A 26,704-nucleotide genomic window follows, 5' to 3' on the forward strand; every position below is an offset into this window, starting at 1 on the left:
CCCTCTTATCCGCTGCTTGTCAGCTGTGTCAGACAAAAGCTGTTATGATGAATCACAGAGGAATTCCAACCCAACAGCACAACACCTGGCCCACACAATTCATCAAATATTTTATTGCTTGACACATGTGCTTTGAGAATAGCACTTATCCATAATGGTTATCACAGAGCACATTTCCAGGGGAGGGGGCAAATCAGTGAAATAAAAACGAAGAAAACCTCGACTCCCTAAAGATGCTTTGGAATTTCACAACATAACATCACACATCATCAACACTTCCTGCTTTACCTACCGTCAGCTGAAAAAACAAAAGCCCTCACGAGCTTTTTCACTGGCAAACAATACTGCTTCATCATGTCAGTTGTTACCATAGCGTGCCTTTTGGATATAACAAGAATCCTTATCTCAGTTTATTCAATTTGTATTGTGGTTTTCGCTTATCGAGGCACTCATTAGCCGCTATTGACTTAGCAAAGCGCCGTGCTGCGCTGAGGGGATCGGAGCCTCCTGGCTCCACTCCTGGCTTTGAAATTATCAAAAGAGCTGTACGGTGAGTGAGAGGTAAGAGGATGAGTGATGTCAGAGACGCAAACTCATTCACGTTTAAACACTGCCTGAGACACAGAGAATAAGAGGCAGAGAGAGCAACCTGAATGAAAGAGGAAGTTTCTCATCAAGGCATCGGTTGAAAACAAGTCAGAGACTGCCAAGAAAAAATGCAAAAAAGCAGCGAGACCGAGGAAGTATTTAGGCTGGGAAAAAAAACTATTATTTGAGGAATTTTTTAGGAGATGGAGTGCTGGTTTCCAGCATATTTGAATATTGTTTTGACAATAATGTCAAAAGAAATCCTGATGATGAGATTTAATAATGGTACTTGTCTAGTTAGTTAGTTCATTTGCATCAATAAAATGTTTAAGGTGCACCTTTTGTGACACGGCGCAGTAATGTGGGCGGCAGAATGTACAAAAAGACCTGCGTAGTGTGATGATATCAGTTAGTGTTTTTACAAGGCCTGGGTGTATTTGCAGTATTAGCATTCAGTATATAAACTGCAGCTTTCTGGTGCTCTTCCCAACATTGCAGCATATTGCTTTCAATATTTCAATATGCAGTGAACATACGATCATCCAGCAGTGACAGCTGACACATTTTGTTGCTCATCTGTCCTGTTGTGATCGATCCATATTTGCATTTGAGCAGCTGTTACTGCAAACATCACCTATGATGATGATGATGATGCATACATAAAAAATCTGTATGGATATAAAAATCTGAATGTATCTTTGGTTACAGTAGTTACTTTTACTCTTTCACATCACATCAATTTTACATTTACTGTAAAATTGATGTGATGTCTTGACAGGCCACAAACTGAGGCCTTACCCATTCTATTAATTTTAGATAGTCTCAGTAAAGTTGCAGGAGTGACGTAGCAACCAGAGACTATACAAACCGAATGGCACTTCTCTACAGTGGCTACAGATAACCACTGGCACAGCGAAATGAGCGGGACCAGAGATAAACTTTTCTCAACTTGCAGGCAAGCGACTGAAGCAACCACCACTGAAAACGCAGGATATCACTAATCAACATGTGACCTTGTAGTAAATACATTAGAGGGTCACCTGGGTAGCCAGATAGCAGCTGCCAGGTTTAAAGTACTGCACGATGGGCAAATCAGTTCTAGTCTGGATGCAGCTTTAACTGTGAAAAAGGGAAACTGTGCATTATCGTGTTAGCATTATAAACAGACAATTATATTATATTTGTTCTGTGTTATCAACCTCGTCTGCTACATACTGTAGTCAAAACACACCAGCTGGCATCAAACATTTGTAATGCCAAATCGATGCTCAGTTCAGGATAGACAGATGTTGTAGTAAGACTGCTCCAGATGTTTCAAAGTTGAGCCCTGTAGCTCTCATTCAAACAGCTGGCTGGCACTGAAGGTCAGAGAGAATAATTTCACACAGGAAAAGTCATCATACTGTCAGAAAGCGCCGTCTGAAAAGTTTTATATTGTATATCTATGTCTATACACCTTTATAAGTCATCTAAATCTGCATTACTAAGCTGTCTGGGAAAGGCTGTTAAGCAAGCCTTGACCCATCATGAACTGACCTACCAATTCTGATAGCACAAATGTTCCACTATTGGCGTGGGAACTTGATCCATCCAATTGTTTCCAGAGCGTTGCAATAGACCCTTCACAACAGTAGATTTCTGCTGAAGAAAGGCCCTCTTTGTGCGCCGCTAATGCGAGGGAAATACAGTTGCTTAGCAGACATTCTTGCTGAAATCATAAGACATCTCTCACTTTGTATCTCCATGCTTAGTGAGTGTTAGGCACGGAGACAAAGGTGAGGAAACTTAATGTGGCCCCTGGTAATGATTTCTGCCTGACTGCCAACACACTGTACATAAAGCATGAATGACCTTCTGTGTCATACACTGAGAAAAATGTTTGATACTGACTGATAAAACCGAGAACCAGAGGTCTTTATGCAGCCTGTCTCTCTTTCCATTTGTCGTACTATCTTTTTAACACAAAAGTGCAATATTTAGAATCTGCCCTCTGTCCGGGCCGACTCACTGACAGTCAATCCACTTCATGCTCTTCTTCCTTCTCGTTGCCCCCCCCCCCCGGAACCTGCTGAAAAAAGACAAAACCTCATTTGTGTTGTGCACTCCTGAGATCGATAGCAGCTGGACACTAAAAGAGGCCAGCTGAAGGGAGTCTCCACTCAGCCCTAATGGGACAGAGCAGTCTGAGCACGGAGGAGGCTGCTGGTGCACTACGATCTAATAGTCCAAACAGAGGTGCAGACACCCAGACCACAACATCATCACCTCCTCTTTGTTTTCTAAAGGATTACAGTGATGTAGTCCCCCCCCCTCCCCCAAAAAAAAGAAACAACAGAAAGCAAAAATGCTAATAATCACGTGTGTCAAAAATGACTAATCATTTGGATTTTAGTCAAATGGGCACTGATATCCAAAGTCAAATAGTCTGGAGAGCTGAGACACACTTCGAAGCCCTCTTTGTCAATTTGCAATTTAGGAAATTGCAGCATTGTCTTCCCTCGGGAGTTGGCTGAATGGCAGGAACTCTGGTTGGTGTTGTTTACGCTGCAGATTGGTTTCCCCAGTCCACAATCAATCTCTGAGTGTCTTGAAGAAGCAGAGAAAAAAAAATCAGGTAAAAGCTCTTATTGTCAGTCTGTTGTTTGTTCAACAGTTCCCTCCTCATATTTGTAACCGTTGACAGAATCGCTGCTCGCAGCACAAAAGCTGTGGGTGTGTTTGCGAAAAAAAAAGCACTGCGTGTGTGTTTGTGCAGACATGGGTGTGAGATCCTAACTGTGTGTTTTACCTCAAGGACTCATGTGTCTTCCCCAGCCCCTGCTCCCCTTAGAGCTGTAAGAATATCAGGCATCACCAGAAGTAACTCTGTGGTCGGCTTGATTGACGCGAGAGGCCTCACCACCAGTCATTCAAGGCACATTCTTACAGGGATCTCATATCGCCAGGGGTTGGACCGAGCACTCCCGGTACCTTCCAAGGAAAATAAGCGGCGTGACATCAGGGCTTTGTTTCAGCGGCGAGGCCCCTTCTGTTTGTGTTTAATATCGCTCTGAGAGAAGTGGAGAGAGGGCCAGCCAATTTCTCTGGCCCCAACTGCTGAGCCTGGCGCTTTGGCGGTGAAGCGACGGTGGTCTCGTGTGTCTGCGGTGCAAAACTCTGTCCTTCTCTCTCTTTCTCCATTGTGCTTTCTTTACTTTGGATCTCTGGTCCCGGGAGGCTTTGCAGTTTTGACTGAAGGGAAATCAGATCTCACAACACTGGGGGTCATTTAGGCTGAGGGGGCAGAACGTAAAAACAGAGAAAGAAAGGGAAAAAAACAGAGCTGGAGATGGGGTTGAAAGATATGACGAATGATTTCTGGACCTAAACTAAGAGTCAGAAGACAAGTGGAGAGAGTCAAAGGGAGATCAAAAGAAAGCGGGACAAAATAAAGACAGAACTGTAGATGGAGGGAGGAGTACAGATGAGGTGAGAGTAATGAAAAATGAGAGGAAAGCAAAAAAGAGAAAAAAAGTCAGAAAGAAAGGAGGGAATCTACTGAAGGCCAGCCACGTCTGGGTGGTTTTCCTGAGGACAGGCTCTTTGATACTCCAGCACTCACACTCCAATGCATTTAGACAGGGGCTGACAGTGGTTTCAGGCAGTGGTTTGTCTGGCCAGCTAGCTTTGATTTAGAAGACCCTGGACTGTGGGCCGAGTATTTGACTCTTTGATTTTTGCTAAGTACCTTGGATGAAAAGTCAGTTCTCCTTTTTTCCCCTTTGTCATTTAATGTTTTCATCCAACACTAACGGCTTATACTTTGAGGGTTTTCTTTTTTATTTCTCTGCTATTTCTAAGCATTTTTTCAATTGAATCACTGGTCCAAGGTGTAAACTATGAACACCTGCTTAAATCTGACTATCCACTGTTGTCTTGCTTTGGATTAAAGTAAGTAAAGAAATTGCCTGAAGCATTAATGCAAGGACAAACCAGAGGTGACAAGATTATTTAGACCCATGAAGCAGTTCCTAATATAATATTCCTAATCTAATTTTACATTATTTCACTTTTACCATTTAAAATTATGTCTCTGCTAAGATAGCCAAGACTTAACATTAAAACATCAGGACAATACCAACCTTTTATTACAAGTAAAACTGAAGCAAGGCTATTAAACCTAGCTTCATAATAGGTACCATTTTCCTATTCAAAAGCTTCAAGATGCTGATCTTTGTGCAAGCTGCTCCAAACATCTGTTGAAAAAATAACTGTCAGAAAAGTACTGTAGATAATCTAGCATAAAAAAATAATTTGCTGGAATCCCTCCTTGATAAATAATACCTCAAACAAATCTTACATTTGTGTGGGATGCTCTTGTCAACTTCAGATGTAGATGTGTGTGGGGGTGTGTGTGTGTGTGTGTGTGTGTGTGTGCCTGTTTCCATCTAAGTACAGTGTGTCTTTGGCTCAAAAGATGCAGCCAGTACCAGGGAAAGGATAAACCAAAATAAATAAATAAATAAATAAAATTGACAGGATCAAGGGTGTGTGTGTGTGTGTGTGTGTGTGTGTGTGTGTGTGTGTGTGTGTGTGTGTGTGTGTGTGTGTGTGTGTGCATGAAAAAGAAAAGAGGAGAGAGAATGAAAGAGGAAAGCCACTGACTAGCTGCTGGCGCGCGATGTTAATAGCCTGTCGGTTTTGCTGGTTTCTTCCCTTTTTTTGCAGCAGCTGTATGCCGCCCAGCTGGCAAGCATGCAGATCTCACCAGGAGCCAAGATGGCTCCCCTCCCACAAGCTCCCAACTCCTCCAGTCCCCTTTCTCCCTCCACCCTCAAGAGCGAGAAGCGAGCATCCAGCCCTGTCTCTCAGATTAAGGTAGGTACTTTGTTCAAATGTTGTTAAATGAGTGCGCCCTGCCAAGAGAATGGAGCCAGTCTAGATGTACCGAGAGCTTCTTGTGTGTTCTCTTGATGATGTTATATTTAAATGTGTGTGAATGGCTTTGCTGACTTTTGCTACAATAGTGAATTAGACTCTTCATGTTATGGGTATGTGCAGGAAAATATGGTGATAAATTAGCAGACAACATAATAGAAGAAGTACAAAGTGGACTCCAAATGTTGTAATAATAATGTTGATGGTCACTGCAAGTAAAAGTGAAAGCTGGAAATATGGAATTTGTTGAAACAATGAGCTGCACATTGGCCCCTGTGTTCTTCACTGTCAATTAGAAACAGCTTATTTAAATGTCACAGGCTGATGCACACACAAACACATGCGCACTCACAAGCTGACACTGGCGCTGGCTGCTGTTTGGCAGCGTACGCCTGATCTTTACTCGGTGACGAGGCAGTAATGGAAGCCATGTGTGTGTGTGGGGCACAGCTGCAACCGGCGTCACAATAGACCGGCGTCAGAGCTCACCGCACTCAAACAGTAGTGCCGTGCCCTCCAAACTCCTCATCCTCCACAGTAAACCCCACGCATACTCATCCCACCCTCAGCACGCCACCCGCATCCTAACGTACCCCCTTTCCCCATGGAAAAGCTCGTTCTGTGCTCCTTCCCCTCTCAAAACTTCCTCAGCTGCGGCTCAACTCCAAATTAGAGCCACGTTCATTAAATGTTTTCTGCCAACACAAGAGCCGCAGTCAGACTGTGCTGGCGTGCTGAAGTTTACTTTATGCTACTATTTTTCCATTTCCAAGAATTCTTTATGTGGATTAGTGTGGTCATGAAGATCTGATCAGAAATAAGAAATCACACAAACAAATGTGCCATTGTTTATATACAGTAAGGAGGCTTAAAGAGCTGATCGGTAGAATTCATTTATTAAAGGCCAAAAACTTAAGGATCACCAAAGGCTCTACAAGTAACACTGCACAACATCAGCAGGTTTGCTCATCTTTATATCAGTTTCTAACTCTTATTTTATAGCCTTTTTATTAACCCTTCATTTGGTAATTTAGCTCCTGTTGGAAGGGCTTTGTATAAATGGTTGCTGCACCTGTTTCACTAACAGGAGGAAGGATCCACACAGCCACTGAACCTCTCAGCTAGACCCAAGACAGCTGAACCTCTTCGCTCCCCGACATCCCCAACACAGAGCCTGTTCTCTGGAAACAAGACCAGCCCTACAGGCATGGGCAAAGGCCGCATCCCCAGCCCTATTCCCAGCATGGGCCGGAACACCTCCCTGGGTAGGTAACAAACACTAACATGCACTTTAACACCAGAGTACCATTTACCACTGGCTAGCTGGGGTGGGCCACCCAGTCTACTAGCACTGCTACGTTTCATTAACATTCATTAACACTATCCTTACACTCATCTACAATTAGAATGACACAGAGTAAATGCTGCAAAGAAAAAACGCTGAGGCGAAACACTGATGTACTTTTGCTCATGCATTCTCTTTCACACACAAACCAACACTAATATGCATTTGTGCACGAATGTATCGCTCACATCTGCAGTGTACATCCGCCCAAAGCAAACACGTCGAGCAAAAAACAAAAGCCTTGCCTTCAACTTAGCCGGAAAAACAAAAACATCACCCACCCAAACACCTCCCACTCCCACAGCCACCCACAGACAAACCAAGAAGCATCGCATGTGCCTGATAGACTGCAGACACCTAAACCCCATGAGGAGACCTGTGTATGTGTGTGTGTGTGCGTTTTGTGTGTGTATTTGTATTTTACAGGAGTCCAAAGCCCTGTATTTAGCCCCAATGAAAACCCTGGCAGCGGAAGCAGTGAAACCCAGCACACGTTATTTGGTTTTTAAGAGCTTCCTCACATCATTGTCTGCCCGCGCTAGACCTTTTATGCCCCTACCTCTGCTATCTGTTATTAAGGCCAATCTAAAGCCTCTCATTATATCCCCCCAGAAAACAATTTCACCAGCTCGTCTGGAGTGGCTTTGAGGACGCGACGCTTGTGTTCCTGCAAAGTTATTTTTGCCCATTTTAACGGCCACCCAAGCATACAGTGCTTCCTACTTGTCTGCTAATTAAATGAGGAGGGCGACGGAAACTTTGCATCCTTTTATTTATTTATTTCCCCTTATTCTTCAAATGTGCATCGGCTTCAAAAGTGTGAAGCGTGGTGCATAAACAAGGGGGAGGAGGCTCAGTCATGTTTTGACACAAATGGCCTGGAACAAAACTTGAACAACACTTGGAGCTGATATAAGATTGGAAATCTCATGTTTATACAGTTGAAATGTTATTTAATGGGAATTTGTATTCAGCCTTTCTGAACGTTTGACTATAAGGACTTACACTTTCTTTTCTAGTATCAGGAGACTCTTACTAAATAAAGTAAAAGCACTAAACTGAGTTCTAAAAAGTTTGGCCTGGTTTGTTCAAATAGAAATTTGTAGCACTGGGTAATAGCACAGATCAAATATGAACGCACTATAAGAACAAAAGTCTTGGGTCACAACTCTTAATCTTTGAATTCAGGTCTTTTCAGTCCCATTTCCACAGGTGTATAGAGTCAAGCTCCTAGCCACATGTGGTAATGTGTGTAAGATGCCACCGTTGCAACAAGCCAGTTTGTGAAATTTTTTCAGTCCTAGATACTCGACGATCAACTATAAGTGGTATGATTGCAAAGTGCTAGTGTTTAGGAACCACAGCAAGTCAGCCACAAAGTGGCAGACCATGTAAAATTACAGATCTGGGTTTTTGGGTGCCTGCTCAATAACTGCAGAGCTCCAAACCTCCTCTGACATTAACGTCAGCACAAAATCTGTGAGCTGGGAACTTCACGGCATGGAGTTCCATGACTGAGCAGCTCTTGTTGGCAATTTGTAGGTAGGCCAGTACATTTGTACACATGATATATTCACAAAGGTTTTCTGTTTATTTATGTATGCGTGATTGCAAATCCTTTTCCCTACACAAAGTGTCAAAAAAAGAACATAACCTTTTCTTTTCAGTGGTTATTCACATCAGAGCCAGAATAGTATTAAATGTGTGCAATTCATTTTTATGCTACCCAAACATGTCCCCACTGCTGTATTGCCAGTCAAAGTGACATATGGCTGTCTCTCGTCTGTTCTCCATCTGCAGACATCTTGTCCAGTCTCAACTCCACAGCACTGTTTGGGGACCAGGATGCAGTGATGAAGGCCATCCAAGAGGCCAGGAGCATGAGGGAGCAGATCCAGAGGGAGCAGCTCCACCAACAGCAGCAGCAGCCAGGACACCAGAGTCTGGAAGCAAAGCTATCTGCCCTCAGCAGCATGAACCTCAACAACGGCAACAAGGTTAGAAGGACAGGCAGGTCACATCTGGATGCATAAGAGGATGCACACACACTTTTTACTGATAAGGTCTGAAAGAGTTACATGAACTGAATGCAGTTTTCATAGCGATTACTTTTCTTCTAAAGAAGGATTTTTGGCTCCTGGAATAAAGGAATAAAGGAATTTCTGGTCCTAGAATACCGTCAAATAAATAACATAAAGATTTGCTAAATAACTAAATAAACTTTTCAGTTCTTTTTCAGTACTCAATACTTTTGGCTACAATTCCAGTCGTACCTTTTCAGATTTTGAGGTTATAAAATCAGCACTGTTAATTCAACACAAATATAAATCAAAAAACCAAAAAGACCAAAGCGGTCTTTGGCTAATGCAATAAATGAAATAAACAAAATAGGAATCAAGACTACAAACAAACTGGAAACAAGGACCACACAGAAACCACAAGCAGCACAACTACAAGCATCAACAAATGATTTACCAAGGACATAGAGTAGAGTATGGGACTCCATCTCACCCTATCTCTGACATCCTCTTCTGTCACACCAACCCTCATTACCTCCTTCATGAATTCATGAATCTTCTCTGTGGTCTTCCTCTTTCTTCCTGTATGACCGTTCCATATTCAACATCCTTTGTCCAATATACCCACGGTCCCTCGTCTGCATATGTTGAAACAATCTCAGCCTTGCCTCTCTTACTTTGTCTTCCAACCTGAGTTGTCCCTCTGATTTACTCATTTCTAAATCCTTTCCATCCTGTTCAGTCCCAGTGAAAATCTTAGGATCTTAAACCTGCTGCTCGGCCTCGTGGCTTTTTGTCAGTGCCACTGTCTCCAAACCGTACATCATAGCAGGCCTCACTACCATCTTGTAAATCTTACTTGTCACTCTTGCTGCTATCCTTCTGTCACAAATCACCCCTGACACTCGTCTCCACCCACTCCACCCTGCCTGGGTGGTTGACCTCAGGTATTTAAACCCATCTACCTTCACTATCTGCACTCCTTGCATGTTCACCTTATCACTTCGTGTTTCTCCATTTCATTCACTAATATATTCTGTCTTGCTTCTAATGACTTTCAGTCCTCTTCTCTTCTAAGGCTCTTCCACCTGCTCCCTATTCTCACTACAGATCACACTATCATCTGCAAACATCATATTCCACCCTTCCACCCCTTACATCATCTGTCAAGTACACTTCTTCTCTATTTCCAAGGCATCTTCTGACTCTTCAAGATTGTGTTAAGCTGGGTGCTGTTTTAGCTCAGTTGGATGAACAGGTGGGCATATGCTGGATGCCTGAGAGTGGCTGGCCCGGGTTGGAATCCGACCTACAGCCCTTTGCCGCATGTCTTTCCCTCCGTTTTCTTGTCAGTCTTCACTGTATCTGTCCAAAAGGGCCAAATAAGTATATTTAAAAGATTGTGTTGAGCAGTCTGGTTAAAATTCCTTGCATTTCTTGATTTCCAAAGTAATCCTGCAAACTACCATCCAACGGTGTCTAGCTACTTTCTACCCTGCCAACACATTGCATTCTGCTATCTCTTGCATCTCTTCTGCATAGCATGTTGTCCCACCTGTGTGCACATTCTTCTACTCTTGTAATGCTCTGCCCTCTTCTTGATATACATGTTCACAAGAGCCATTTCCATTCCATTGGTTAAATCCACTGCCAGCTATCCTTACACCTCCTGCTTTTCCTTGTCTCTCACTGCCTCCTAACATGCCTTCCCCCTTTCCTCTTTCTTTGTCTTGGGCCAACAGTAGCGGTTTCCTCTGGCACCGTGTTGGCGAACAACACTTGAGGCACTTGTTGTTAACCAGGCCCTGACCGACCCAGTATGGAAATCTCATTCTTAATCATCTGCATGTTTGATTTGGCAAAGATTTTACGCCGGATCTCCTCCCCATGTATCCGGGCTTAGGACCAGCCCTAGGAATACATTGGCTTAAAATCAAAATAGGAATCAAAAACTCTACAACATCATAAAGTAAAACTCAAAAATGATTAGAAAAAGGGCAATTTGTGAGTCAATTTATGTTTAAATACAATTAAAGCTTAGTAGTCTTGTTAAATCATATTGGAAGAATCTAAGAGTTATTTTCCTAGAACAGTGACTCTGGGTTCAAATACTGTTTATTAACTATCCAGAACACGTGAACAACATACTGATACCTTGCCACCAATGGAGATTACTAACAATGCACATAACATCACTCATGGTGCAACACGAACAGACACACTTTTAAATTTGTTGTATTTTTTCATTCACTAAAAGATGTGAACCTGTCTTCTTAAACTGCCAGCAACAGCCTGAAAGACAAGGTGGTAAGGAGGAACTGGACAATATTTTGTATTGCTCCCTACTAGCTATTAGGATCCATTAAGTATTCTCTTCTGCTCCTTAACACAAACTTGAAAACACAGACACACACCTCTGTGGGTCTGCAAACTCTTTGCTCCTGTGTCACATTTTCTCTACTATTTCATTGGCTCAGAGTTCAAGGTTTCTTCTCAGCTCGTACATGAGTCTGAAGAATATTCATGGATGATATTTGGTGTCATTTGGCTCGGGCTGCAGCTCTTGAGAACTTCTTTTCTCTCCTCTCATCTCCACGGCCACCCAGAAGCCAACAGCTTTGAAGAGGGAGCAGCTGGGCCAATGACAAGTGATGGTTTTGGCGTGTTAGTGTGCCTGCCTTGACTGAGTGGGTGTTTTTTTTTAAGAGGAGAGATGATTAGTGTGTATGTGTAAGTGTGTGCGTGCATGCGTGCGTGTATATGTGTGTTTAATGGAGTTCAGCTCTCCACTTGCCCTGGAGGGGCGATCCCGGCCTCAGGGTTTTAGCCCAATTAAAGGCCTTTTCTCAGAGAATTCCCCTGTCCACACTCACCTCTTGCCCAGCTCATCTCTTTCCCTTGGGCGAAAGGAGACAGGGCCTTTGTACCAAGATCCAGGGGGAAATTCATATTCCAAAACATCTTCAATCGGTCTGATCAACCAATCATAAATTCTGAGGATCAAACATTAAGTAAAATACGGAACATGATTAGACCAATTCTGCTGTGCAATTGATCCCATGTTGCTTACAAGGAGAATGAGGAGGAGCAGAACTCATTAATATTTTAGGGGGGGAGACTTTGAACCCACCAACCCCAAGTAGGTCATGATTGGTGCACTCCAAGGATAGGTTGTTTTGATTCTTTTTTTTCTTTTTGGACTTGTTTGCCTTGCATCTTCAGGAAGAAAACATTCAAAATCTGGCAAAATATATCTCCGCTTTACTTATCCTCAGTTTTTTATAAGTCATTATACTAGTAAACACTGAGAAACTCATAAATATAAATTATACAACAGCCTATACTGATAAATTGTTTATTAAGATTTAATATGAGTTGCCTGCTGCAGGTCCAGCGAAATAAACCACTTTTGCACAAATTTCACTTTGAAACGCTCAACAGATTGAGGTGAGTGCGCTGCAAGGAGAGCCCTCCATGTTTCTAAAGCTCTATATTTTCCAACTTTAGAAGAACAAAACCAAAGCAATGCAGTAATTTGGTTTATAGCTGCATGCTTCCTAATAAAAAGCTCACTTGGAAACTCTCAAAGTAATTGTTTCCGGTTCGAGGACGACAGCAAGCCTCGCTGTTTGTTGTCAGTTTGTTATTCGTTACCTAACAACAGGAGCTCAAAGACTCTTTCTCTTTGCTTTGAATGCATAATTTTTTTCATTGGGACGTAACATTTTTTTCGTCTGTGTGTGCTTTTTTTTCTCCTGAAGTGCTCAAAAGCTTTGCTCTGTCTTAAACAATTCATGGATGGAACTTGCTGGATACTGAAAGTGTGACTCAACCGTTCCACCTCAGGAGGCAGCGAGACCAGCTCTTTTTCTTTACCTTGGATTTGTTGGTAGTTTTCAGTTCAATGGATAAATTTGTTACTCAAATCCTCCCCTTCGAAACTTTGAAGCGCTTCCCAAATCTTTTTTGTTTTATGACACTGTACTAACACAACATATTCAGCTTCCTTGGAGGGAATGAGGCAACTGCTGTGAATGGTATCTCAGTGTAATGTTGAATGTTGAGCTATTTATTGCCCGCACTGATTCCACTCAAAAGAGAGTCGCGGTGACGTCTAAGTGTGTGTGTTGTGTCTGTATTTCACTTTTTGTTTGTGTATTTTTGTCCCACAGCATTCATTTCAAACATAAGCGACACAGACATTTCGCTATGAGCTGAAAGTGATCCTAGACTCCTTTTTGTGTGTGTGTGTGTGTGTGTGTGTGTGTGTGTGTGTGTGTGTGTGTGTGTGTGTGTGTGTGTGTGTGTGTGTGTGTGCATGTGTGTGTGCGTGCGTGTCCTGGCTCTGCACTGGCCTTGGCCATGTTAATGTCATTATAGCTGGTGTACAGACGAGAGGCCTGGCCAGTTAGTGGCATTGTTGAGTATCACCTTACGCTTACGTTGCTTCCAGCTGGCCTGCGGCTGCCAAAGCTCACTGAAATAGCCACTGTGTATAACCATGTGGGTGTGTGTGTGTTTGTGTGTGTGTGTGTGTGTGTGTGACGCTTAAGACTTAAATATATGTATATATATATATATATATATATATATATATATATATATATATATATATATATATATATATATGTAGATTTTTTTCTTCTTCATCAGAATAGGCACAACACATGCCGTTAAGAAAAACAGTAATAGATTAGCATGTTATTTAGCCTACATATTACATGATGAACCCCCAAATCATGTATCTGTCTCTTTGCAGTATGTAGGAAAACATGTAGAAGCTCTACACAGTTACATTAGTTACAGTATTGCTCAGTTGCCTTAAAAAAAAAAAAAACCCCAGAGTAACGTTCACAAGATATACAGTACAAAAAACACACTGAATTCTGAGCAGTTCCTTTTCTATGTTTCCAGTGGAGGTGAAGGAAATGGTAAATGTACAGGTCACATTAGAAGAAGCACAAATAGCCTTTTTACTCTGTTTGGATGATGCTGTGGAGAGATAATGATGTAAATAATGTGGACACATGAACTCTTCTAGTGTCTCTGGTGCTAGTATAATTTAACTTCTACATTGGCTGATGGGCTAAGGGGCATCAGTCTGTGCTGTACTCCAGTAGAGTCAAATGCTGTAAGATGATCTTTGAGCAGTTATGCAAAGGTGGGCTTGGAGACTGGACAATCTAGAATATCCAGTACTCAAAAATAAATATACACACATTTCAGTGAACAAAAACAACGTCAGTCAAATTGAGTTTCTAAAGAAGTTATATCATTCCTAGCATGCTAATTTGAAAATACTTTATATCAATCGTACACTCTTTATGTGTATTTTTCCACAAATGGTTCAGAACCCTTTAACTTATTGCACACATTCCTCGTAGGTTTGGACACTTTCACATAGCATTTATACAGTTTTGAAATGGACCAGAAATCTAAATTTTGGAGACTATAATTTAACAGTATCCCATTATAGAAGAATACCCTTTGTCTACACAAAGTTAAAGTTGGTCAGCATGCTTTCTGTCATTGAATAAGTCTGGAAGAAAGAGAAAGAGAGGAGAGAAATGGTTGTATAGAAGTTTATATTGGCTCCGCTGTCGGTTAGTTTGGTCTTTGAAGGAAGTGAGCCTGTGAAACCAGAAGCTTAGATGGTTCCAAGTTTTGATTAAACGTCGACATAATCTTGCTGCAATTGAAGTCTGAGTGATATACATTATAATAAATACTATAAAGCTGAGTCTGGCACCTGCAAAATAGACTGTTAAGTGTCTACTTCTTTGGGGGTTGGAGCCTCAAGTTGTAGAGGGCTGGTGGAGGGGTGTTAAGGGCTATGAATAGGAGGGATGGTTGAAAAAAACAGAAGAGGGGGCTGACTGACAGCTCTATCGGCATGGAGAAGGAAAGAGAGGAAGAAAGGTGAAGAAAATTGGAGTAGAGAGGAAACCCCGGGGGGGGGGTTACTGAGGAGTTTGCCAAACTTGATTGGTCCGGGAGGAGACAGTAAACGGTTGCGGGTCAGCTGGAGGCAGGCCGTCCTGGCAGCAGGCGAGTTGTAACTGTGGTAATGAGCTCAATACGGTATGGATTAAAAAAAAAATGTTTGGAGTGTTACCTTAGCAACAGTGAAGGGACGCGAGGACTCGGATGCCAAGAAGAGAACAGACCAAGCAGAACAAAAAGAGTCGGGTGTCTCTTAAATTTAGAAGCATACATCCAGCAGCAACACTTTGAGAGACCAGCGAAAGCAAACGTGCGTTAAAAGTACTGTGGCAGCACTAATGTGATTTGTTTTTAAGGTAGTTGTTTGCACAGCTTTAATGTTTAAAAGTGATTGTTGCCTATTTTCTGCTATTTTTTTTTTTCAGTTTAATTCTACAAAGTACAAATGGAGTCCAATTAAAGAGAGGGGGAAAGAAAGTCTGTAATATTGCTCCAAAAGGCAGCAGTCCAGTTTGAAACCAGCAGGCACACGGGCCAAACCTATTTCAATCTTGACTAAACAAAGGAAAGACAGCTCCTTATTGCATTTGCCACAAGAACTTTTAAGAAGACCAAAAGTAGACCAACCACAGGGAATATTTGCAAATTGTGACCCAGATCTGCTGTTAATCTGTAGTTTGGATCATTCTGCCTCTATTGATGCTGTCTCACTCCATTTTCCAAATCCCCAACTCTATTCTTACTTTTCCATTTGGTCTCATCTAATCACCGGGAACATTTCAAAAATCTTCACTTCGATTGCAGAGAAATTATGTACTGTAGGACATTGGCCTTCAAATAACAGAAAGTCAAACTGTGACTCATTTCGAGGTCTTTTGGGCTCAAAGGATGGCTCTCAGGGGACTTGAGATCTTATTCTTGTCTCAACACTCGTTTTCCATTCCATCTTCTCCTTTCTATTTTTCTCTGACCCTCTCTCTATCTCCGTCCTTCCCTCCTTCTTTCTTTTCTTTAGTCCTTTGTTAGGCGGTTGCTTCCTGCGGTGAGCATGGCACTGCCCAGGCACATGTTCTGTGGTAGGCCTGATTACAGCCCTGCTGTAGTGCTGACATTGGCCCGCACTGACTCTTGTCTATAAACACACACACACATGCACACACACACATACACGCGGCCCCTAAGTTCCACCACCGCTGCCAGCGGCTACCGCGGCATGACTTCACCCGGCAACCATTCCTTGCGTCAAACAAAATGCCTCTGTCACCAGAAAAAGGAGGAGAGCTGAGAGGGAGGAAGGGAAGGAGGAGAAGAGGGAGAAGAGGGAGAAGAGGAGGAGTGTGGATGTATGGTAGCCGTGCGGAGCGTACCATGTTTTCCACTGCAGTTTGAGAGCGTGGTGGGGTAATTTTAGCTGTAAGGCTCCAAGGCAAGCTGCTTGTAGGAGTTTTTTGTCTTAGAGGTGGAGTGACAGATGAGGAGCGTATGATAACATAAGGTGGGCAAGTCACTGAGGATAAGTGCAGCCTTCGAGGTGTTCTGCCTTGCCTATTACTTTATTACATGAATTAAACCTCATCATCACTTATTTCGTTCAGGTTCCATTAAAAAAAGCAAAGCTAAAAGTGCTGGACGTTTCCTTTATGCTAGCTGAACCCAGCAATTAGTTTAACTGTCATTACCATCAAAGCCATCAATGGCTGCCCATTTCAAAAGATGGCAGGTAACTTGATCTAGTGGTTAAATAATAATAACTGAATGCAGAGTAAAGAATTGCAGCTTTTAAAGTATTCCTCAGACTTCAGCAGTTCTGCATTTTTTTTCTACTGTAGGAGCGGCTGCACTATGAGACACTGAGCCAGCACCTGGGGAAGCTCGGAGAGGATGCTGGGAAGATGGTCCATCGAGTCATTGACCTGACAAGACCAGAAGATTTAGATGGTACGTTCCTCTGTCTCTTACCCCTTTGCTACTCTTTTACCTACATTTCTGACTACTGGCATGCAATATGGCATGTTTTTTTTTCAGAAATAGAGAGCGAGTCACATCCTGTTCAGATAAAACTGATACCAGTGACGGAAACTCACACAGTTAAATTTAGAAGAGGCCCTACCTCTGTGGGCCTTCCTACTAAGACTAATACTCAATAAGTCATCTACCAGAAAGCTCACAAATGCAGGTATTCAGAAAATACAAATATTTATTTTGGACGTTAGGACACTACGGTGAACATTCTGCGCACTTGAAAATTTCAAATGTCAATATTACTGCAAGTGTAGGAAAAGAGGATGAATTGTCTTCATGTTTTTCACTAGTTTTTGTGACCCGGTCCTAGTATGCAAACCAAAAATGGGCGGTAAGTTTTCTGTAGCGAATGGTCACAGAGATAATTATGAATCGGTATATCACAAGAGCTGATTTTTATGTACTATGAACTAAATGTAGTCATTAAACGCGCTCTTTTAAAGTACTTCCTTGTAATGTAGTCTTTCCGATTTTTTTCAAGCCCACCTGTTTCTCATAAAGCAATTCTGTTTACAGGCACCAAGGAGTGCTCATCGTGGTTTAGTTTAGAGTCAGAGGAGTAAACACAGGAGCTTAAGCACTGAGATAATATCAGGAGGAAGCAAACTAAGCATAATGTGCAAAGTTCACGTGTGTTTGTGTGTAGGAATGATATGAAGGACATTATGCCCGGAATACTCCACCAAGCCTCAGTCAAAGAAGCAGCCACCTTGTTATACACTGCATTTGAAGTGTGAAAGTATGAACAGCGAACTCATTAATGGTGAACATACAGCAAAAGTGACTTCTTTGTTTTTAGGGAGTAACATCGCAGAGGCACGGGTGTTCAGAGAGACACGAGGCAGGAACAACAGCGAGCCCCACATCAAGAGGCCCATGAACGCCTTCATGGTGTGGGCAAAAGATGAGAGGAGGAAGATCCTGCAGACCTTCCCCGACATGCACAACTCCAACATCAGCAAGATCCTTGGTGAGATTTTGCGGGTTTATGTTTGATGAGTGAGAAAGCTAAACCTCAATATTGTGGTGATATGTTGTTCTGGTGTTGTAAGGGTGAATACTTTTGCTTTCCTTTAAGTTTTGTACAAAAGAATACGCCAGTGTTTGATTTAATTTTTTATTTTCTTTTTCTAAGTGACTATAAAGTGACACGGCAGATTTTTTTTAAGGTCAGCTTGTCTGCTCATTAGGTTACCCTACCGCTATATACTGCAGTTCACAGGGTTTCTTACTGTCAAGTGGGTACTATAAGAATGACTAGTGTGTTTTTCAGCCTGGAACACTCCACACACAGAGCTCCACTGTGTCAGCCTGACTAGTGTGATGGATGCATTCAGTTAAAATACCTCCTCAACACAGATATCCATTCACATGATGCTGAGCATAACGGTTGTTCCTGAAATGTTCTTAAGACTTCTACCATACAATGCAGAGTTCAAGTGAGCTTGAGGCTTGCTGAATGCCGTAAATGCTACTTCTGAGCATTGTGAATGAATTGCTTTTTCTAAGGTGGATCTGTGTTATTGACTCACGTCTCTGAAAGGGGTCCTATAAATGGATGTTTTGTGCTCTTAACATGCATCCTGAATTTAGACGATTAATCTTTTTGCTTTCAAAAGTCCTGTTTTTTTTCTTTGTTTTTTTATTACAGTGGAAACATATTACAGGGGAAAATCATTTGATTAAGTATACTGCTTAATCGCGCGCTCCTGCTGGATTTTTATTAGGGTTCAGTGACAAGTCGAGAAGGAAAAGTGGAATTATGAGTGTGTATATGACTGTATGTATACAATGCATCCATCTCTAAAATAATAACACAGCTGGACTTAAGGGAGTAGGTGGGTGGCAAGTTTAAAAAAAAAGAAAGAAAAACGTCTCTGTGTTTCCTGTGTCACAAAAGTACAAGAACAGTTTGTGATAAACCTTGATAAACAGAAGAGCAAGGAAGAGTGTGTATAATCAGCTGTCAAAGTGCTTCACAGATGTGCTGCGTTCCCGCAGTAATGGCCCTGTTCACTTGCTCAGAAGGTCCTCTTACAGAGGAAAACAAGCCATACACAATGTATCATTCTTCCTGAGCGAAGAGGGAGCAGAGTGTAATCCACTCCTGGTTTTAAACAGCCTTCTAGGCTAAACACTCAATGGAGCCTGCTCACAGGAAGGCATCCAACCTCAGGAAGACACCAGAATTGTCAAAGCTGTGCTTCTTTTGTGTGACTGAATAATGTAGCTGTGACAGTATGTTTACTTTGCAGGAATTTTATGAAAAACTTTGATTCACCACTTACACTGAAACTATTTTGAAAAAACTCACTGAAATCACGTTAGTCACTCACTAAAATTTGATAATGTACAGATATTTAAATTCAGTCACCCTCTTAACTAGTAACACTAAAATATTTCAATATAACCTAAATTGAAGTGTCAATTGCTTTTTAAATTTTGTTTTGCTCCAGGCTCTCGCTGGAAAGCCATGACAAACCAGGAAAAGCAGCCATACTACGAGGAGCAGGCCCGCTTAAGCAAGATCCACTTGGAGAAATATCCCAACTACAAGTACAAGCCACGGCCCAAGAGAACCTGCATCATTGATGGCAAGAAGCTACGCATCGGGGAGTACAAGCAGATGATGCGTTCACGACGTCAGGAAATGAGGCAGTTCTTTGTGGGGTGAGTACAAAGCTATAAAGTGAGTGATCGCATGGGTTAGAAGGAAAGCTGCAGCGTGTCGGCGAGAGTTACGTGGTTTTAGAACTGAATTTCAAATTAGTTTTTTTTTCATGGAAGGACCTTCAGACGGCAGTACTGTGTAATTGTGATTTAAATCCCAGAAATACTTAAACATGTCAAAAGTAAACCTTCTCTCACTGAACAGATTTTTTTCTTTCTGAGTGACTGGTAGGAATCGAGGTGGTGAAAAGGTTCTGGCATTGTTGGCGCCCTCAGGGTCATGCAGCATTCAGTGCTGCTCAGAGGAGAGTTGTGTGGTCACACTTTATTTTATGGAACACTAGTAAGATGTAACAAACCATATTTTGAGAGAAATTTAATAAAACAGCACACAAACGCACTCGTACTCTAATTAGACGATGTGTGAATTATGGCTTGACTAGGAAATGCAATTAGTGTCATTTGATCCAAAATATATTAGACAGCATTATACCAAATTATGTTGAATTTAGATTTTATAACAGTGATAGTATAATTTGACATAACTTTGCTTTATAACAGTGTGATTTGTTGCTTATTTGAAGAAAATTTATTTGAAGAAAAGTTAAACCACATAATTTAACATGGTGGTGTTTCTCCTGGACTGACTGTTGTTTGAAGCCCTGTGGACTTTGTCGGTGGTACTTCCTCAGTCCTATAATCCCAAATAGGTTAAGCCATGTCATGTCGCTATTTAGCTTGGCCTCATGACCTAATACTGGGCCATTACTAGGACAGGAATGCTGGCATGGTTGCAGGGTAATTTCACACTGTTACATCGTCATTAAAGTGTATATTATGACTGATTAAAACTGAGAGATTAAAACTTTAAAGAGGTCAATTTGCATCAAGAACCACAAGCCATTGACGCTATTAAGCCTTGGATAACAGACAGTCTTTGTGTCTCACTGTAGATGGATTTGAGTCATTTACAATGCACCTGTGGCCTTCGATAAAGTTGTCTCTCAAGCCAGCAGACATCTCTCCCCAAATATCTCCAAGTAAAAAGGAAAAAAAAGATAATTTATCATTGTGTAATTTTATCTATCTTCTTTTAGTTTATTTGATTGTATAGAAATATATTAAAACCAACTTTGCGTTTCACGAGAGGCCTTTTTTTCCCTCCTTAATGTGTCTCAGTGTGAATAGAAAAGAATTCTTAGCCGCGTCCATTTGTTTAACGTTAGTGGAGTGATCATCAAGGTTTATGGGCCCTTTATGAAAGGTTGGGAACCTCTTGAGGTTCTATCTGCTAAAGCTCTTAAACATTTGCTGAAGAGCTTGATAGATTTTTTTCAACTGCAGTCGGTGCAGCAAGGGGAAAAACGGTGGCATTGTCTTAATGGGAACCAGTCATGGATGTGTTTAAAGCCATCACAGTGGCCTGTGAGTGAGATGGATTTACCAGAGGCCACAGCTTTGAATAGGAGCGATTTTTAATAGCTTGTCATTTATTAAATTAGGACAATGCTGGGCGCTTGCGGGCAGTGAAATTGGACACAGACAGACACAGTGGAATATGAAATGTAAGCACATGCTTGAGAGGGAATGAGCGCAAGGCACACGTCACAGGATGAATGCCACATTTACTGTGTGTGGTCAAGTACGCTAAGCAGGAAAGCTTAGATTCTCCGGGCCTGGGTTTTCAATTGTTGCTAAATCAAACATCTACAGGAGCCAGTACACAACTAGTTTCTGGCACATTCCAGATTGCTAAACCAGTGTTATTTTAAAATGCTTAATGTGAAAATGAGTCTGTCAGAGCACACGGCAGTAATTGTTTCAGGAGACAGAGGAGAGAAAACTGTTAGGTGAAAAAGGTGACAGTAATTTTCCCACTTTATGCGGTTCATTTGAGGAGCCTGAGGGGCCTGTTTGAATGATGTGCATTTATCCCCCCATCTACAATGCTAATGCTGCTGTGATATGGCAGGTAGAGCTCTATGTTAGGACATGCTCAGCCAGATGAAAAGCGTTGTGGTTGAACTTAAATGGCTTAAGAATTCATGTTTTGTTCAAAGATGTTGTTCAAAGGCTAACGAGTCAGTATCTGATCTGTCTAGCTTGTACCAAAACACAACTGTGCAAAGGTCTTGAGCCATCCCCTGTTTCTTTATACTTTGCAGGGAAAACAAAGAAATAGGTGCAGAAATATACTCGTATGAGCAAACATGCATGCATACAGATGAGCCTTTGTCTAAAATGCTTAACAGATATATCTCCCAAGTTCTGTATCAGGTCTTTGGCTGATTTTTTTCCCTATTTCTTAAATCTTTCAGACTTTCAGATACTGTCCATATGCTGCCTGTTTTTTGTTCTCCACTTGTCCATTTAATTTTTAAAGGGCACACAGCATACTGTGGAGTATATCATTACTTTAGGAATCACCTTATTGGTACAAAAATACTGTTTTATGCCAGTCTAACAAATTGTGTGTTTTTAAAATTTAAAAACTGGTTCTTTCAGTTTTTATTGGTTTAAAGATTCATTGCCATGTTTGGCCTCCCAGAAGAATACAAATGGATCTCTATCAGTCAGCTAGAAGTTTTATCATTTACTAGTAGTCCTTCTTGTAATGTTCAGCGGCTCTGGGACGTAGTGTCTTTTCTTTAACTTTAAAGGACCAATCATTCATTATGAAGTGACAATCATTTCTAACATTCTTCAACGCTGTAATTTTTGGATCATGCTTGTTGAGACTTAAATGAATAAATAAAAAAAATTCATTGAACTAATCTCCCCTTCAAGGTCATCTCCTTGTGCACCTTTTGACTGCTTCCAGCATTGCTGCTAGACTTAAATCTCACTGTGAAAGTTACAAAGCTTTTCGATCACGCAGCGTATTTTATGTTGTCTACATAATATAATTCTTCCTTATCTTCTTTCCTTCATACTCAGGCCTCAGCCACCCATTTCTCTGGGCAACAGTCCTGGAGGTGTAGGAGTTTACCCGGGTGCCATAAGTATGGCAACAGCAGCTACACCATCCCCACATCTGACCTCAGACTGCTCCAGCAACTCGGCCAGTCCTGATCCTGCCATCCCCGTCATTCAGAGCACGTACGGTGTAAAGTCTGAGCCTGGCAGTGGAGGAGGCAGCAATGGCGGTGGGATCGGAGCCTTGGATCTGCCCGGCGACCACAATAATGGAGACAATGACATGGACATGTATGAGGACTTTGAGGATGAGCCCAAGTCAGACTATAGCAGCGACCACGAGACACATGAGGCTGTCAGTGCCAACTGAGTAAGCTCAGGATGTCAGATGTAAAAAAACAAAAAAACAAGAGAAAACAAGAGAACAACTCCCATTATAGTCAGAGACATTTCTTAAAAAGACATTTTATTACTGAGACCTTCAGTTAAACCTTTCAGGACATGTTGCGTCATGCATTGAGCATGCCCCAACAGGATTTCAGATCAGCTCAGACATGCTCAGAAAGTTCTGGGACAGTATCTTTGATGGACACCCATTTGAAGAAATGGAAAAACGAAGGAATAGGAAAAACGTGACCCAAGAATACAGTCTGATCAATCTTCAGACGTCCAGCTGACAATGAACTTCAGTTTCCTCTACTTTGACAATCTTAACAGGAGCGAGAAAAAAAATGAGTTAGACAACAGAGAGAGAGAGAGAGAGAATGGGACAAAGAACAAATGAGCGACGAACACATTGCTGTGTGGTTTGTAAAAGGGCATGCATGGATTTCGAAGAATTAGGAATCGGTCTTCAACAGCTATTTGGTCTTAAATGTTTAAGGAGTGATTTAGTTTTCATTGTTATGTATTTACTTTTTGTCTTTTTTTTCCTTTGTGCTTTTTTGTTCTATAGACTTTTTTTCTGACAGGTCACTGCCTGTACAAACTCTAGACTGTCAGAACTTGAAATCTGGAAAGTTTTTAATATAAATCCTAGCTCTTGTAACCTTATAGTCTTACTTTTGTTTCTTACGATTACAGTGCTACACACTTTTTTTTCTGACAAACTGCTTACCTTACATTACTGTTTCTTTTTTTTAAATATCCCAGCTCAGGTATGATGTGCCAGCTTGTGAATGTGTTATTTGTTTTGTTTGTTTTCATACAAAAAGAGTGGTAGGACTTTTCAGACTGTCAATGAAATAAAGGGAGCAAATTCCCTTACATTATTATCATTATTATTATTATTATTATTATTATTATTATTATTAAATAAGTAAGTACCCATAAATTGTACAGATTTTCTTCAAATGTGCCAAACATTCACATTCACTTGGGATGTTGTAGTCTTAATTTCCAATGCTGCAAAAGTCTTATACAATCAATTTTTTCTATTTGATGAAGTGGGTTCCTACTCATCAACTGCTGGCTCCCCTCCTGGCCCAAACACAAACAGTGCTCAGGGAGGTTATTTTTTCATCACACTTGCTTAGTCACACACACAGACACACACAATGTCGTTCTCTGGCAGACCCTAAGGCTCTGAGACGTAGTTAGAAGAGCAGCATCGAAGGCGCCTATTGCTTTATTCCACTGCACTAATGCTTCCATAAACCACACTGCCCAATGTTCTTTGAGGCCAAATGCATTAAGTGCAGTGCAGTGCAGTATTAGAAATGTTTCTGTCCCTTTAAATCAGGCTAAAGGTAAAGGTAGCCTTTAGCTTAGTTTCACTTTAGGAATCCCCCTAGTCTTAAAAGTGTACCATTGGATCTGTTCATTCAGTTGGAATAGGAAGATGAAGGTGCACCCCTGGCTGACCCTACTGTAGGATAAGAAATTGTAATATCATAAATCCCTTCACTGTATTGTGTTTAGCATTGGTACAAAAATGTAACAAATATTACTTCTTTTATTAGCTTGTTAATTTTTAAATGTCTTCTTAGCATTATGTTGGAAATATATGCCAAACTTGTATTTTAAAAAATTATTTATATAGTTACAAAAAAAATGGGTTTAATAGGTCCGCTGTTTCAAAAGGGTACCTTTTTTTCTACAGTGCATTTGTATTTTGAACATGAGCAAATTATTAGGAAAACATTAGAGAAGGGGAAAGGTGCTTAACCAGTCTGCTTCTCAGTAACCACCGCCCCAGTCAGAGCACACAAGTTTTTCCACTCATCTGAAGCGAGATGTTTCTCTATTGTCTTGATGCAGCACAGCAGTCAGCAGTCTCTGATTTACTCAAATGTCTCTGCAGACAAATCTTATTTTTACTCTTTTCAAAGCATTCTCTGAAATTTTTAATGTTTCCATTCTTAAAACGTGTGACCTCGGGTGGTTTCTGGGTGCTCTGTTCAGCTGCTTCAGTCATCTTGATCCCAAATTTCTCTTCACGACCATATCTGGCGGTTTTTACTTGGAAAATGCTTCACAAGCTGGGACTGAACACTGATTTTTGCTTGTGTTACATTAAAAAAAGCCTCGTGCATAGACATTTCTGTTAGTCTCATACACATCCTAAGCACTGGATATGAATCTGTTTTTTTGTTTGTTTTTGTTTTTTAGTATTGACTAATGTGAAGTTGTTGTTTGATTTTTAAACATGATATATTAGTCAGTTAAAAGTCACATTTTTTGAAGCCTGGTACATGCGAGGCACCAGTAAATTGCCATTTCTTTGGAAGCATTTCATTTATTTAAGCAGATCTTGTTGCCGCAGCTCTAGTATCACCTGAAGGGGTCTCATCGCCTCTCTTTGGAAAGGTAACCTCATGCTCTTGTCAGTTGTGACCCGCAGAGGAAGAACATAACATTTCCTGGTCACACACATTTTTTTTATTTTTTTTTGTGATGAGTATTGTATTTGAAATCCAATTGTGCGTTTTAACATTTCATTGTATTTATTAGCCAGCTTTGGCTCTAAAAAGTGTCAGTACAACTTGGTGAGAAAGACAATCAAAAAATATATATAAATAAAAAAAAGTAAAGACTTGAGATTTTTGCTTTTATTTTTTTCATTTATTTAATTTTTTGGGAAAAAAAATATTTTGAATGCTTTGTAAAATTGTCCATTTGCAGAAAAACCCCACCAACATATTGTGTTCTGCGTATGAAAGTGATGTGCACAACTTTACAGGTAGTGCTGCATGAATTTTTATTTCCATTGCTCTAAATAGTACCCTTACTTTCCAGGGATCTAATAATTTCCAACACAAGGCTGTCTGTTTCCAAAGTTGAGCTATTCCACTCGCTCTTTATATTTTGGTGGCCCATTACCGTAAATGTGGCCTATTGTTCCATTGTGCGTGCGTGCGTGTGTGAGGTAACGCCACACATTCTGACTGTGCTGTGGTGTATACGCCACGGCGCCGGTGCTCGCTGCAGCCAATCCCAGTATTTCTGAGAGAGAAACAGAGAGCTTAGCCATATGCAGCCACATCATAAATCTAATTGTAATTCCCAAATCAACTGTAGCGTCACCCAGCAAGGGGCGCCGGCAAGTTTGTCACACACTCCTTCGTGAGCATGTGTGTGTGTGTGCTATGCTATAGCATTTAGTTGGGAGGGGTGTTTGAAATCATACTTGCACTCTTGCCATGTTAATCTTTTTAAACAAGTCATCATAACTTACATTTCCTTTTTCCTTTCTTCAAGATGAACATTTAGTTGTTTTCAAGTTGACAGGGTTTTTTTGTTTTTTGGCGTATGTGCACAGTTGGTGTGAGCATAAGCAAAGCTTTCAGCACCTCAACAAAGGTTAGTGTAGCTTGTTACAGCACAGTTATAATTTCAAGTACATGCCTGCAGTAATGTATACAAACTTATTTATCCCTTAACATTTCATCCCTGAAGGAAAATGATGTAATCCTCTGTTTCCATTAACTTTTCCCAGTTGTTGTAGCTACTGGTAGCTAAATGCACGACTAGCAGCAGTGGGTTGCAGTGATATATTTTTTATGGTCATTTGCACAAACTGTGTCATCCATAACAGGATCAGTTATACTATATATCAATCAAAGAACTTTATGGACATAACCAAAAATGACTTGTAAAAACAAGCTACACCAAAAGAAAACTAGATGTTTTGTAGTAAAGCTCTACACGTTGGCTAATAACATTGGCAACCGTTTCTTTCATATAAGGCAGAAATGTACTTATTAGTAAACTTAAAGTGTGTGATTATATAGACTTTGAATTTACCTTTCTTTTCTCATAGGTTTCGTGTGTGGGGGATGATGAG

The 26,704-nt window shown here is 41.1% G+C and overlaps 1 protein-coding gene across 7 annotated transcripts in view; it reads left to right on the forward strand.

Annotated features, from left to right (window-relative positions):
- Positions 1-25,458, forward strand: part of LOC116313968 (transcription factor SOX-6-like) — a 102,085-nt gene extending 76,627 nt beyond the window's left edge. For 6 of the 7 annotated variants that reach the window (XM_039615540.1, XM_031731828.2, XM_039615543.1 and 3 more), the window contains 7 exons: positions 5,296-5,445; positions 6,593-6,770; positions 8,651-8,847; positions 16,641-16,749; positions 17,633-17,803; positions 19,290-19,503; positions 22,441-25,458. In XM_039615540.1, the coding sequence (XP_039471474.1) occupies positions 5,296-5,445; positions 6,593-6,770; positions 8,651-8,847; positions 16,641-16,749; positions 17,633-17,803; positions 19,290-19,503; positions 22,441-22,789 (1,368 nt within the window). In that variant the 3' untranslated portion in view covers positions 22,790-25,458. The remainder of the gene's footprint in view (positions 1-5,295; positions 5,446-6,592; positions 6,771-8,650; positions 8,848-16,640; positions 16,750-17,632; positions 17,804-19,289; positions 19,504-22,440) is intronic. The other variant, XM_039615542.1, reaches the window with a different exon arrangement.
- Positions 25,459-26,704: the final 1,246 nt, after the last annotated feature.

The sequence above is a fragment of the Oreochromis aureus genome, linkage group 7 (assembly GCF_013358895.1).
Source record: "Oreochromis aureus strain Israel breed Guangdong linkage group 7, ZZ_aureus, whole genome shotgun sequence".
Lineage (NCBI taxonomy): Eukaryota > Metazoa > Chordata > Actinopteri > Cichliformes > Cichlidae > Oreochromis > Oreochromis aureus.